This window comes from Anopheles aquasalis, chromosome Y, assembly GCF_943734665.1.
Source record: "Anopheles aquasalis chromosome Y, idAnoAquaMG_Q_19, whole genome shotgun sequence".
NCBI lineage: Eukaryota > Metazoa > Arthropoda > Insecta > Diptera > Culicidae > Anopheles > Anopheles aquasalis.
The window spans coordinates 993,330-1,007,948 of record NC_064879.1 but is presented as its reverse complement, the minus strand read 5'-3'; the positions used below and the strand labels follow the sequence as shown (position 1 = coordinate 1,007,948).

At 44.4% G+C, this 14,619-nt stretch overlaps 1 protein-coding gene across 1 annotated transcript; it reads left to right on the top strand.

The window, feature by feature from the left end:
• Positions 1 to 489: 489 nt before the first annotated feature.
• LOC126579571 (mitotic checkpoint protein BUB3-like) lies at positions 490 to 4,073 on the top strand. Its single transcript, XM_050242976.1, has 3 exons — positions 490 to 546; positions 653 to 956; positions 1,037 to 4,073. Exons 2-3 carry the CDS (start codon positions 762 to 764, stop codon positions 1,823 to 1,825), a joined length of 984 nt encoding a protein of 327 aa, XP_050098933.1. The 5' UTR covers positions 490 to 546; positions 653 to 761; the 3' UTR covers positions 1,826 to 4,073.
• The last annotated feature ends 10,546 nt before the right edge of the window (positions 4,074 to 14,619 follow it).

The following is a 14,619-nucleotide window of genomic DNA, read 5'->3' as shown; positions in this document are numbered from 1 at the left end:
TACCGTCCGTTCTGGAGCGGCTAAGCTCTTTGGATGTTTCGGTATCGCGCTATCAACCAACATGCTGCCATTGATTCGCGATAACGATTAGCCTGTTGGCAGTAAACTGCGATGTTCCCGCATGCCTTTCCCGTTCTAAAAGGCTAACGAAGGGAAATTAAAATTCTCTCTACTATTCCATTTCTATTTTTAAATCTGTTTCGAAGCTATTGTTCGTATCCTTTGCAGATAGTTAGGCTCCGTTCTCCAACGAATGTTACTTCTTGGCTTCCAATGCTTCAGCCACGAACAGGAGCGTTTGGGTGCGTCCATTTGAAAACATTTTGAAATAAAAAAATGCAAAATTCAACATGTAATAATCTAAAAAAAATGTGTAAAACGGTAGATCTGGCCCCAGGTACTTTTTCCCAGGACTATTATTTCATTCGAGTGGTCTGAAAATTCGAGCATTTATGTTCAAACATTGCCCCCGTGAGAAATGGAACTGTCAGAACGTCCTAATCTGTACTTCTTCTTTTCTGTGCAGGTTCAATTGTGAGTTTGACCGTAAGTGAAACTAAATTGTAAACATTTTGTTGACAGTCAAATATGATAACTAAAAAACCTTTCTATGTACTCCTCTTTAAACCGGAAACCGTTTTTCGTCATCTAGATGGCACTGTAGAGTAGTGACGAGCAAACCCCGAAGCTGGTGCGGCAGCCGGTGTTAAATGCTCAAAGAACAATAGCTGTGACTGTGGAAGAATAACTGTGAATTGATCATGGCCAGGAAACCCGAGACGCAGCTACTAAATGCTCCGACCGATGTCATCTCGGCGGTGAAGTTTTCACCAAAAACTAACAAGTTCCTGCTGGTGTCATCCTGGGATGCGAGCATTCGCCTGTACGATATAAGCAATAACACGGTTCGGTTGCACTTTAACAGCCAATCTCCAGTATTGGATTGTGCTTTCCAGGTATGGTATCGGCGTCGTATCGGGTGCTATCGAAAATACGCTAAAGAACGGTCTCTTGTTTTCTTTTTGTTTTTTTTCAGAACTCCACCAAGGCGGCTAGCGGTGGTCTCGACAACCTGGTAAAACTGTACGATCTGAATACACATACCGAGAGCACACTCGGTAGTCACAGTGCGGGGGTAAAGTGCGTGGAGTACACGGCCCTGCTGAATGGGATTCTCACCGGCAGCTGGGACCGTACGGTGAAGTTATGGGATTCACGAGAGAAAGAGTGCGCCGGTACGTACGAGCAGAGCAATGGCAAGGTTTACTCGATGAGCTGTGTCGAGGAGAAGCTGGTGGTGGCGACGTCGGAGCGCAAGGTGCTAATCTGGGACCTCCGCAACATGAAGCACTACATCGAGCGGCGCGAATCGTCGCTAAAGTATCAGACGAGAGCCGTGCGCTGCTTCCCAAACGCAGAGGGCTACGTCATGAGCTCAATCGAGGGTCGGGTCGCGGTGGAGTACTTCGATTCCAGTCCGGAGGTGCAGAAGAAAAAATTTGCCTTCAAGTGCCACCGGGCCAAAGGGAACGACATCGAGCTCATTTATCCGGTGAACGCGATTAGCTTCCATAGTGTGTACAACACATTCGCGACAGGCGGCTCGGATGGCTACGTGAATATCTGGGATGGTTTCAACAAGAAGCGGCTGTGCCAATTCCATCTGTACGACAGCTCTATCTCGAGCCTCTGCTTCAGCGACGATGGCAGCACGCTGGCGATCGCTTGCTCGTACATGGACGAGGCGGAAAAACCGCCGGAACCGTTCCCAGAGCCGACCCTTTACGTGCGTTACGTGAACGAGCAAGAAACGCGACCAAAATAGTGCGGTTGTTGTTAAAGTCTCGCAGAGCTCTTCTCATTCTGAGCTATGAACATATTTCCTTTACGGAGCAGTAAAGCCAGTTACAGTGGTACACATTCGTTTAGCTGAACCTTGAGGATCAAGAGTAAACGGTATCACTTACGTACGGATGTAAAAAATCGTGTCATCAACCTGTTATTGTGTTACTACATATGTGACTAGTCTACACGTAAAATAGATTAGGATATGTGGGTATTTCAGATCTCTGTGAGGCAAAATGTTTGCACACGTCATATTTCATTGTGTTTAAGCTAGACATTCATTTAACCGACGTGACCATAATGTTTTGCAATGTTTTCGAACAAATGCATGCTTTTTTGTATTTGAAGTTCAATAGTAGAGCTAAGCTAGATTATTTTAAACTTGAGACATGCCCATTTTTATATCATCCTGATTTTTAAACATTTTTTCAAAATAATGGGTCAGAGCTGAGTGCCTCACCGAGTAAAACCGACAAATAACCAAATTCTTCTCAAACCAAAGGTTCCATTGCTTCAAATATTCGCTGATCAAAGAAATCAATACATTATTTCCTTAAAAATGTATCGAATGGTGAAATTATACTAAGACTAAATGTGAACAAAATAGTGTCCCAAAGGGAAAAGAATCAGGTTTTACAAGAAATAACCAGCCATCGACTATCTTTCGGGCAAAGTACAAGAAATATGGTTAAAACAGTAATAATCAGATACATTTCATACGTTATTGACAACAGAATATCATGAAATTGGTACATAATTCAAATTGGTACATAATTCATAGTTTATTGATACCAATTAGCACAACCGGCTAATTTACCATGAATTTAGTAACGTGGGTTACGTAATGGCAAAATGTACTATTTGTTAAAACAAATTAGCAACCTCTTGATGATTTGGATACATAGAACCGTTATTGGTATGTTTTCAACCCTAATGGACCACATCGTCAGTTAAAAGCTAAATGTCGTTAGTGAGGGTTTGATGTCATATGTGACTTGCTCATCATGTGCTGCTTCCCATTTGTTGAAGAGAAACGCAAATGGTTTCAGTTATTTACAAGCAGCTTTCAGAAGACGATTTAATGCATCTTATTGAAACTAACGAAGATAAACATCTTATATTTCAGTAAGATAATAAATTAACTCATTTTCGACAAAAATTGAAGGCAAACACATAAACAACCTTTTACGTTAGTTATTTAGATTGGTTTTTTTTTCAAAAGATCAGCAATTTTTAAAAATATTATGAGTTTTTTTAAGCCATTGATGACTGTTAACGAAAAATTGATAGGAAGCCCAATAAATCTGTTCGAAACCCATGGCAAATCATCGTTTTATACCAACTAGCTCTTTGATTCGTAAAAAAATAAAAAAAATGTGATTTTCAAACTGTTCTGTTAAACAAATTTCAATTTTCTCGAAAAAAACATCCTTCTCGTTTTTTTTAATAATATAAATATGTGGTAAAGAACGATAGAATAAACCGTTGGTATTAATCAAAATGGAAAATGGATGGCTAGTTAAAACTTAACACGGTTAAACGAATGTCTATCACTGTATAACAAAGTTTATGTTAAACTTAAAGCATTTCAGGAACTGCTAGTAGATAACATTGCCACGAGCCTATATTGTAATCATGGCAGGAGAGAAATACTATCAATATTAATTTATGCTCTGTATGACTTCTAGTGTCTCACATTTCGCGTATCTCATATTGAGCATGTCTACTATTATTTCTACTGTATTCCACGGGAAGAACATTTTGAATGCCATTGAACGTTTAGTGTTTTATAATAAACATAATAAGTATAATTTAAAGCATCTTGGTTGATAACAGTCAATCTGCTGGTACGAACAGCGCAATGGCAGCTTAGATAAAGTTTAGCGGGCTGTAATGCAGCTTTATCGATCGGTTATCGGGAGCAGATAAGGCAACGAATGCATTGTGGAACAGCATAGATCAAATGTGTTTATCGAAGCGTAGGCATCCGTCGAAAGATAATGAGCAGACGTTTGCATTTGGTTGCATTGCTTCCCTTCCCACCCCGTGTAAATGGAGCAGAGGGAGAGAGAGAGAGAGAGCTTTTTTCTTCAAACGGTTATGGTTTATTTTTGCATTCAAAAGACGTCAACATAGATGGAAGCGTATTATAAGCAGGGGAAACATTATTCCAAAGTTATGCAAATGTAAACCTTTGATTTTGTGAATAAAGTTAGGTATTTAGTTTATTATATATTTGTGTTGTGACATTAAGGTTTACATATTCATTATTACGGTCAAATATTGCAAACGGGCCAGTCTACTTTTTGACTCCTTTCTGACATGTTTCAACTACAGCCTTAATACTATGAGGGCGCCCTGAGCTAACTATTCGAAAAATATGTGAAGCAAAATAATTTCTACAACGCAGACTCAAAGATGAGCAAGGTGACAACGACAGAGGACTATAGGAACGGGTCAATGAAACCAATGAAAGCGTAGAACGTGGTAACAATGAATGCTCATAGTTAGTCCGTCTAGCCGGGACAGACGATATCAACTGAGCCAGGAGGGACATAAAACGCAAGAATGACAGCCTCACAGCGATCTTCTAGTGTTCTGAGTGTTCTTTGTATCTTAATCGTTTGTAATCGCTTTCCACACCGAGCATCTGAAGCCTTTGCTGGAGCAGTGGAGGCGCACGGTTACTCATCCCGCAGACTGATCGCGTGTGCTTTGCTGTGGCGACAAGAAGACGCGCCAGCGGCTGCTCACACTGATCGAGCGCCAGTCTAATGGTTGGTTCTAGTTCGCCGTCAGCAGCACTTCCTGCGTGTATCTTACCAGCAGTTGTTACCTCTGGCATCTTTCTGTTTCAATAATTCTTTTTGTACCCCAGCCCCAGAAAACTACCCTTACTTCGTAATCGCGGAAGCTGGTTGTGTGGCATCCGAAATCCGGCAATTTTGTGCTAAAGCACCAGCAGGCTGATGATTGAAAAACCAACGTTATCAAAGTCGTTACATAACACGTAGCATTTTGATTTTTTTTATTTCTACATTATTTTCCAGGTACCGTCATCGAGTTTTCAAACCCACTGGTGGATACTTTGTTTAGTACTAGCTAAACCTCTCGGTTACAAAACAAGAATTGTTTGGAACTATTTATGTTGTTTTTACCTAACAATCAAATATGTTCATCCATTCCATTAATAACCTTTACCATGCTGGCCCGTTCGCAATTTGTTTCCTAAAATTCTTTAAAACCCTGAATGCTGATAATTCTGGATCATTCTGGCTACGTAGATGCGATTGATTAGCGATCGAATATCATCCTTTAGATTACTTGTGTAATGCCGTTCCATTTGAGGAAAGGACAGTAAACCATTCCTCACAACCACGATTACATCCTGTGTTCTATTATGTCTTGCAGGTGAGTGGCTTAATGGTACAGAATCGATGCTGCGATATCCGAGTTTTCAGTAGCAGTAAAATAGGGGTTCCCATTCATTTTAGTGCTGCAAAATAAATATTGAATGTCTTTTTACTCTCTTCCATTTCACATGCACGCGGTTCTGTAAAATCTAGTTGCATGCGCGCGATTCCCCTCTCTGGTTTCTTCACCAAAACGTGGAGCACGCTTTACTCTCTCTCTCTCTGTCTCTCTCTCTCTCTCTGTCTCTCTCTCTCTCTCTCTCTCTCTGTCTCTCTCTCTCGTGCGCAGAATTTGGTGTCGCTCGCGCTTGCTGCGTACAGGATTTTCCATCTCGCTTGCCGTTTGGCAATTTTTCTCCTTTCCAAACCAAATTTGTTCTCGTTAAACGATGTGCACAAAAATTCTAAAAACCCATCGACAAAGAATCGAAACTAATAAGTTTACCCAAAGAAAGCGCATTTTTCTTTCGCATTTATCAGATAAAGCGACTGCAAAACACCAAAAAAAGAGTTGCCCGCCCGCCGTCCACCCGGCGCATCACGCTTAGCCAGCGGTGCGCGATGCGCACCTGTTTCGGGTGAGTACGATTGGGCGGTTGTAAGTCGTTACGAATATGGTTGACTTTGGTTTTTATTTTCCATTAGAATCAGCACTACACGACATTGGTACTCGATGTTGGCTGCACCAGCCGGCTCGGGCACATGGTGACGCCGGCCTTTTCAGTCTGCACGAAGATATATCCACCGATTGTAGCTAAGGCTGTGGCATGATCCACCACTTTGGAGCCTTCGTTGTTCAGTAGAGCCACCCGGGTGGTTGTGGCTTGTCCATCGGCTAGCTGGATCGGCTCTGGGTTGATTGAGCGCACAGCGCCGGCCCACAACGTGCAGCGCTTCGGTTTGGGCTCACCAGCGTCCTCAGCCTGCGGAGTGTCCTCCGGTGGCGGCAGCAGCACCTCTACGACGCGACCCATCACCTTGATGGCACTAATGACTCCTGCCGGAAAGGTGGTGGACTCCACCACCTGTCCCACACGAAAACGCGGCACTTCCTCCGTCCCACCCGTGTACGAGTTCACAATTCCTGGAAGAGGAATAGTTTTCACGCGCACGTACGGCAGTGGCATCGTTGAGAGCTTTCGATAGAATAAAGCGCGGAGACAGCATCACGCTATTCGCGGCACCGGAGGCGCGGCGCGGTGCGGCATTGCCATGGAGACGGTGATGAGCATCATGTATGCGTCACCTGGGCGTCGGCGGCGCTAAGTACGAGACGCAAAGCGCATCTTGCTGACTGCAACTTGGCACCTATTGTGGCAACTGTGTTTTGTTTTATTTCAGATCGTATTCATATCTGACGATCGACCTGGAGATGGGTTGAACAAACAAGCAGACGTGTGATGACCTGCGCATCACGCTGCGTGCACTTGTGTTTGGATCGCTGATCACTCATCAAAACCGAGCTGAATAGAAAAAATAAAAGCCATCGCAAAGTCAAATCACCTTTAACATTACACAAGGCGATCGGCCGATTTAGACAGTATCAACAACAAATATCAGTATCAATCCAAATTACACACATTTTCAATGCCTGTCTAAACTTACGTTACTTCCCCAATGCCTGGAAACACGCAAAAATCGTTCCAATTCCTAAACCGCAATAATACGGCAAACAATGAAAAATGCAAATAAATGCAGAAAAATCCGCGGCAATTTTCCTCACACGTAGAACCTGCGAAAGTCGCCATCCAAGCAGATGCACAAAAATTAACAACACAGACATTCCATGGAAGGAATCAGTTCAATAGCTAGGACTCCATCTAGACAAGAAATTATCTTATAAAACACGCATAGAAAACACAATACAAAAATGTGAAAAACGTCTTAAAATACTCTACAGCTTCATAAATAGGAGATCTAAACTTAATAGGAAAACCAAAGTACTGTGCACAACAATTATCCGAACTCATCATTACCCCTGTCATTAGGACTGGCAGTGCAAAGTCACACAAACTAAAAGTGTAACGAACATAACAAATTTCTGAAAATAATACTCAACCTGCCCCCCGGGCATGGTACAGAAAACGTAGATACATATAGAAGCAGAAGTAGAAAAAATTTCAAAACACACTTTTAAAATAAACAAGAAGTACAGGTCTGATTGCGTAAGAAACGCGGAATTGAAAAAAAGTGTGCTCTGACACATGTATATAGTTTAGTCAGTAGGGTAGGTTTAGGTAGATCAGCTGTTATTCTATGCACATAAACGGGCTAAGGGTAGGAAATAAGATTATATAGAAAAAATAGGACGAAACAATAAGAGAGCTAATAATCTCACAGTCACATTCCAACACCACTCGATTAATAGTATAAACAACAAATCACACCGGTCACACTACTCACTACAAAACTAATGAGGACAATCATAACTGAACCCTTTTGTAAACTCACCCCCGATGTGCTATGTTAAATACTCTAAGTAAACGTAATTTTTAAACAAATAAATGCAAAAAAACACTGCATGATAAAGTAAAGCAATAATGAGTGGGAACCGAGGATGACAAGAGGGAAATTGGTTCTCTATGAACGTCCCCCTAACTTCGATCGTGACCGACGATTTCGACGTCACTCGGTAGCAGCCGCAGCAGAAATCAGTGATGTTGTAATGTCGCATATACATGGTCCGTCGCGAAGTAAATAGGACTTTTTGCATAAGAAAGTTTCTGTTGGCGCTATCTTCATGTCGGTATTTTTGCTTGAAAGGTGCATCTTTTAGGGTCTTTCAGTCCAAATTTCATGGTATTTGGTCCATTGGAAGCAAAGTTATGGCGCATAAAGTAGCAGTATGTTTGGGTGGTCGGTACAAGCCTTCTGAACGGCCAAAAAATCAGTATCAAGCTTAGCTTTTAAACTCGGCAAAACGTTTACCAAATTAATTCAGTAAGTTTGTGGTGATGATGGTCTATCCAGTGGCAAAGTTTATGAGTGTTATACACGTTTCTAAACCCCCACCACTAGCCATAAGTGTTCGGCATGCCGTGCCGTACGTTCCACTGGAGTACTGAGCATCAAAGTGTTTTGTTTTTTTTTCTTTGTGTTCTATGTTCTCACTATCGTCCGCCATCCACGTGTTGCATGAATGGAACTATTGTGGTAGCGTTGGGTGGGAGCGAAAAGGAGGAGGGGGGGAAGGGGGCGGAAGGGTTAAGCTGCGCGAAATTTTTATTATCTCGACTCGATGCTTTAATTTTTCTGTAAAGAAGAATGCGCTCGCCCGTCGGCGATCGCTTTATGAGTTTATTTTCGCCTTTCTTCTTTTTTACTGTTTCGCGACGACGATCGATGAGTCATGCAACGCTTTTGGCCCTTTCAGTGGCAACGGCATGCTATGCAGATGCATTCACGTAACAAAGGATCCCGCGAGGGAGAGGGCGCGGAGAGCGAAAAATGGAAAACCAATCCGCGAGAAGGGAGAGGGCGGCAGCGAATACTAAAAAGCGCCTCACAAGTGTGGCCAATGTCCCGACAATACCACGATAATGCAATAAGCAAGGAGGCGAAGGAGCGGCCATCGAAGAACTTCTTTGCGAAAGCTGTTCATCTCCCCATCAGCGTCAGCGTCGTCATTCGATCGCGGAGTATCGTTGGAGCAGCATCCGCATTTCCAGATCAGCATCAAGCAGCATCATGGATCACATCAACCAGTTGCCCGTAGAGGTAAGCCAGTGCCGGTGAATTAGAGAAATGAGTGCGCGCTAATTACTGTCGTAGTGGTGTAGCAAAACCCCGATTGATTGTGGATCTGTTTCGTTGCAGATACTGTGTATGATTTTCGATCGGGTGGACGATTGCAAGCATGTGGCGCAGGTGTGTCGTCGGTGGAATGACATACTGTTCCACACACCGTACGTCGATCGGTTTCGGATGGTAGTGGATGCGGAGTCGATGGTATCCGCGGTGGGAGACCAGCCGGGCGAGTGTCTACCGACCGGCATGGCAGTACGACGGCAGCGAAGGATCATGACGGAAGCGACGGAAAGTAACCGGCGTTACCGGCACGTCCGCTGGGTTGCCGGCGAGAACGCGCTTCGGGACCACAGGTGGATACTGAGAAAGATTGTTCCGCCCCACGACCATTTGGTTCAGCTGAAACTGATGTACCACAATACAGCGGCAAACGATCTGTTGCCAGCGCTAGCGAAAGCACTTCCAAACATGCAGCGGCTGCGCATATTGACCCTGGTGGATGAAAGCTTACACAATGGCTACTTGGGGCCACCGATAACACTCTCCAACGCATCCGTACAGCGGCTGGAGATGAATGCTTTGCGCGGCTATCCGATGCGGGTGAAGATGCCCAACTTGCAACGGTTTGTTGGCCAGTACAGCTGTTACCCGAACGAAGAGCTTGCCGGCGAACCGTTCCGTTTCTTCGACGAGTGTCACCGGCACGTGTCGTCGATGATTCTGGAGGTCTACTCCGTGACGCAGCGGTTGGCGGTGATCGGCGCCTGGGACCAGCTGGCACTTTTCCCAAACCTCGAGAATCTGACGATTCTGTTTGTCGTGATGAGCGACGCACAGCTCGAGAGATTGCTGGCCGTGCCACTGCCCAATTTGCGCACCATCTGCTTCTACGCGTGCTTCCTGACGGCGAACGCTATTGCCCGGCTCTACGAATGTATGCCGAGCACGGTGTTGAAGCTGATAATACCACGCCCTACTAGCCCATCCATTGAATAAACATGTTGTTCGCGCCTTATTAGTTCCTAAAATAAGACTACGTACTACGTTCCTCTGTTCCCAATAAAAGTCCTCCTATTAATTGTCTTCACCCTTTAAAATTTTCTTTCTTCTTTCGCCGTTCGAAATTTCATATCAATAATAATGTCCGAAGCATGGTCCGATTAGGTGAATTTCAAATATCGCAACGAAATACGGCACCAGGACGAATTGCTGTTTCGAGGGAGAGAGAGAGAGAGAGAGAGAGAGAGAGAGAGAGAGAGAGAGAGAGCGAGCCCTGCCTTTTTCTGCCCCAAAGTCATAATGCCCCGACATGACGTGAGTTCCACTGTTCTTACTATCGTCCGCCATCCACGTGATCCATGAATGGAACTATTACACACATGTGCAGGGAGTGCGTGAGGTAGTCTGGGAGGCTAGCGATCGCGCGAGAATTTTATGATCACGACCCATTCTTTCACTCTTCTTTAAGACGAATGCGCTCGCCCCCTCGGTCACTTTATGCGTTTGAGTGCCCTTTTTCTTTTTCTGTTTTGTTTTGAAAAAAAAAAAAAAAAACGTTGGTACATGTTGGAGCCGGTCCTTTCGAGCTCAAGCGCAATGATTCTGGGGCACGGAAACCATGATCATGGTTGTAATGTCTCACTCCTGACCCCTTCAAGTTCATGTTCAAGTTCAAGTTCAAGTTGATTTGATTAATAGCGAACTGGTAAGTGTTACTGATGCTTTACAATTGGGGAAAAATATTGCTGATACAATTACCAGATGATCAAAGGACGCTCCAATCAATCCTCTTGCATTCAGAGGGTACTGAGATTAATTCCGATCCGTCAACAGGCTCATTTTTGTAATTTGTGAAGCTGAAAAAGAGATGTTTTTTTCGACGATTAAAACTGAAACAGCGAGTCACCTTTGATTCCTAAAATCTTTTCTAGGGCGACATGGGTTTTTGGGGTCTCTAAATTGATTGGTTACTTTAAGGGGGGACTTCTGTATTTTCGGGCCAAAACAAGGCCCGTTTTAAACGATTTTTTGTGACGTAACCATTCAACTGTATTTTTTTCAAATAAATGACATAATAGTCTACAACTTTTGAAGAATATTTGGTATTGGTTTGAGCAACATTCATTGAAAAATGAATCCATGCCATCAAATTTAGGCAGTTGTGTCTTCGAAAAGATACTTTTTCTGGTGCCCATCGTAGCTGCGTGAGGGGTCATCAGAAAAATACAAATCGATATTCGTTAGAAAGATTATAAGTTTATCTAGGTAGCCCCGGAGAGGTTTTGTTGATATTACAGTTTTTCGATTTTTGGCAGATTTTTGAAGTTGAAAAAGTGATGCTTTTTGCGATTCTGCCATAAAAAACGAACTTTACAGATTTGTTTAAAAAAAAGTATAAACAATTTTAATGGTATCTTGACGGGGTTACCTGGCAAAAAGTGTACAGGTTATGTGTAAAAAATTTCAAACCGATCGGCCCAGTAGTTTTGACGGAACGATGGAAACCGACTTTGAAATCGTTGGTTTAGGGAACATTCTGTTCTTGGCGTAAATCCCATCAGTTGCCTGGGAAATCATCAGGACTGTCTAAATTAAACGCTTTTGTATCATAACAGATCACCTACAGTAGAATGATTGAAGAGGGAAAAAGTAATGATGCCAACAAAATATTCGAGATTTCTTCTACTGTAAAACTTAACAAGACACGATCGTGCCGAACCTCCTGGTAAGCCATGTTGAGCTTTATTAATTCCAGATGATTTGCAAAAACGTTGGGATGGTCTCCTGGCAAACTGGGACACCCAAAAGGGAATTGGTGTTCTGCTGCGATTTAGTTGAATATGGCTTCAGCTGTACAACAATTTGCTTGTCCCTAATTGTAATAGTTGTGTTTTGCTTCCTTCGCTGCACAGTTGCGTCCTTTTGAAGATCCTTCTGTACGTTTTATTTGATGTTGTTGTTTCTCAACCAATGCACCCTAAAACATCCCTAACAAATTCAAAAAAGTATGCCACTATCTTCCAATACTTGTCTAAAAGCCTTTTTTCAACAACCTGATGCTGTTTGCTTCAACAGAATGCCGAAAAACTATCCGACGGAATGAAAACTGTAAGGGCGGCTATAGAAAGTTGTCAGAGTGTTGCAAGATAGTCGTACTTTGGCTACCGGCCCTCATGGTTGCTCTCATGGCAAGTTGAATTATTAACATGTTCCATGAGTAGCTACGAGGGCCGATTGGCCACGTGTCCAACGTTAGTGCTCTCGCTGTATGCCAACACCGGTTGATGCTTCGATGGCGATGGTGATAGTTGGTGCATGCCATGCCTGGCTTCTACTAGCGCATTAGCCTGAAAAGGAACAGATTGCCGTTGGTGGGGTAGATTGCCGTGAACTGTTTCTCTAAATAAATGGTTACCTTAAAAATAAAAATGGTTGACTTTTCGGCGCTCGGTTGATATCAAACTTCCAGGCAGGGTCGTCCAGCGAGTAACCAGCGCCGCTTCGTGGCTACCGCGATCGGTGCACAGGACTGCTCTGCTGTCGAAACGATTTCGCCGGCTCCCAGCTTGCAACAACGGTCTGGATCTGGACGCGGACCTGGACGCGGACTAACTCCCCATCAGAAACCCCCTCCGCCATTCCCAAACACAACTGTTCGGCTTAAGGAGTGAGGTGCTGCTCACTCCGGACGAATGTGGCCGGACACAAGGTGCGCATTAGATTTTACGTAAAAATTTTATTCCAGTATAAAAGGACACTTAAAAATATCCTGAATTATCTGTTCGCTCTTCCCATCTGCCTCTCTCTCTCTCTCTCTTTTTCTCTTCCTCTCTTTCTCTCTCTCTCATTAGCTCTCTTTTTCTCTTTTATTCTTTTCGATCTCCATCATCTATCTCTCATTTTCTCTTTATCCTTGTTCTCTCATTCGCGTTTCCGTTCTGCAATTTCTACTCGTTCTTGTAGGAATTTTCCGGGTTCGTCGCTTGGTCGGTTTGTTTTCTTCTTCTCCCGTTACCCCCATTCCCATTACGAATGTGGAGAAGAAGAACACACCCAATCCTTTCGGGCGGACCCGGAAAAATCACTTTCAGTGAACGGCGATCACTCCAGCATCACTCATACGGTTGTTGCTGCTCCTTCTCGCTCGCAAGCAGCAAGGATTCTCGCTGGTCTCGCGAATCGTCTGTGCGCTGAACCCGAGCAAGACGCCCTCGGTCGCCGAAAGGATGGGAGCGTATGGGGGGGGGGGGGGGGGGGGAGGTGGAGGTGTGAAGGTTGGAGCACCTCCTTCGAATCCCCCTCAACCCATCGCTCCATCGTTTGGCGAGCTGTTTTCCCTTTTTTGAAACCGATTTACTGAACCGTTGGTGGGGGTGGGGGGATGGGTGGACTCGCGGGGCTGGGGGTGGATCGCGAAAGTGCCCGTGAGACGCGAAAGGGAAGGAAGGGAGGGTGGTTGGGGGAAAAGGCCCGATCGATTTCGTCCTTCATCCCGCTACCACTCGTTCCCCCTTCCTTCCTCCTCGGTGCATCCATTCCATCCATTCATCCACTCATCAAACTTGGCATTCTCTCTCTCTCTCTCTCTCTCTCTCTCTCTCTCTCTCTCTCTCTCTTGTTCTCTCTCGCTCTCGTTTCTTCCAATTTTGGCTCGTGAATGGCGCGGTTCGCTGGTAAATCGGTATCATTAAAACAAAAAGGACATAATTATAACATAAACTAAAGTGAGCACCCCTTCCTTTTCTCTCTCTTTCTCTCTCTCTCTCTCTCTCTCTGTCTCTTCTGTCTCTCTTTCTCTGACTGTTTATCTTTGTTTCATTTGTCTCTATCTCGCTCACACACTGAGGGGTGCTCGAAAAGGGGAAACTAAAAGGAAAACAGCTCGGGCGAGCGTCCGCGTGGTCGCTTCGGTTCAATCGCAGACACAGGTTGGTCTCTCGGCGGATGGCAGTGCGCGCGCATACTAATGCATCCATGCGTGTACGTGTGTGTGTGCGTGTGTGCGCCAATGAGAATGGTGGGGGTGGAAGGGCAGCAGGTTCCGGTTCCGGCAACACAACCGATTCGCTAAGACTCTCCGTGCTGGTACGTGCTCACCTCACCAGCTCACACGTTTACATACACACGCACACACTCACACATACACGCAAACGCACAAACACACGCACTCACACACTCTCACACACGCGCACGTACACTCTCGTGCAGAATGCTAAGTCCATTCTTGTCGGTCGGTCTAATGCCTTCGCTTCTACGCTTCTGTTCGGTTGTTCTGCGCCAGGAAAATGCGCCGGGAACGGGAACCGAATGTTCACACTGTTGGCGTTTGTCTTTTCGCGTCCTTTTTTTTACCAATTCCTGAATTCCTGGTTTCCTCCAGATACCCCAGGCCGGTCTGTCGGTCTGGCTCCACCTATCGCATCCTTGAGTCTTGAGGAGTCGTCATTGGGGTTTGAGTTTTGTTTTTTTCGTTTGTGTTTGTATCCGAATCCGTTTGTTTCGTAGCATGCGATGCGATTGCGATTTTGTTTGTTTCGTTTTGTTTTGTTTTGTTTTGTTTTTTTGCGTGGCGTTGCGTCGTGTTTGCGTAGACTATTAACGTTACTACTAATGC

Coding starts and splice junctions, on each gene's coding strand:
- LOC126579571 (XM_050242976.1), top strand. CDS start 762: ATGGCCAGGAAACCCGAGACGCAGCTACTAAATGCTCCGACCGATGTC. Junction 957..1,036: donor TATTGGATTGTGCTTTCCAG/GTATGGTATCGG, acceptor GTTTTTTTTCAG/AACTCCACCAAGGCGGCTAG.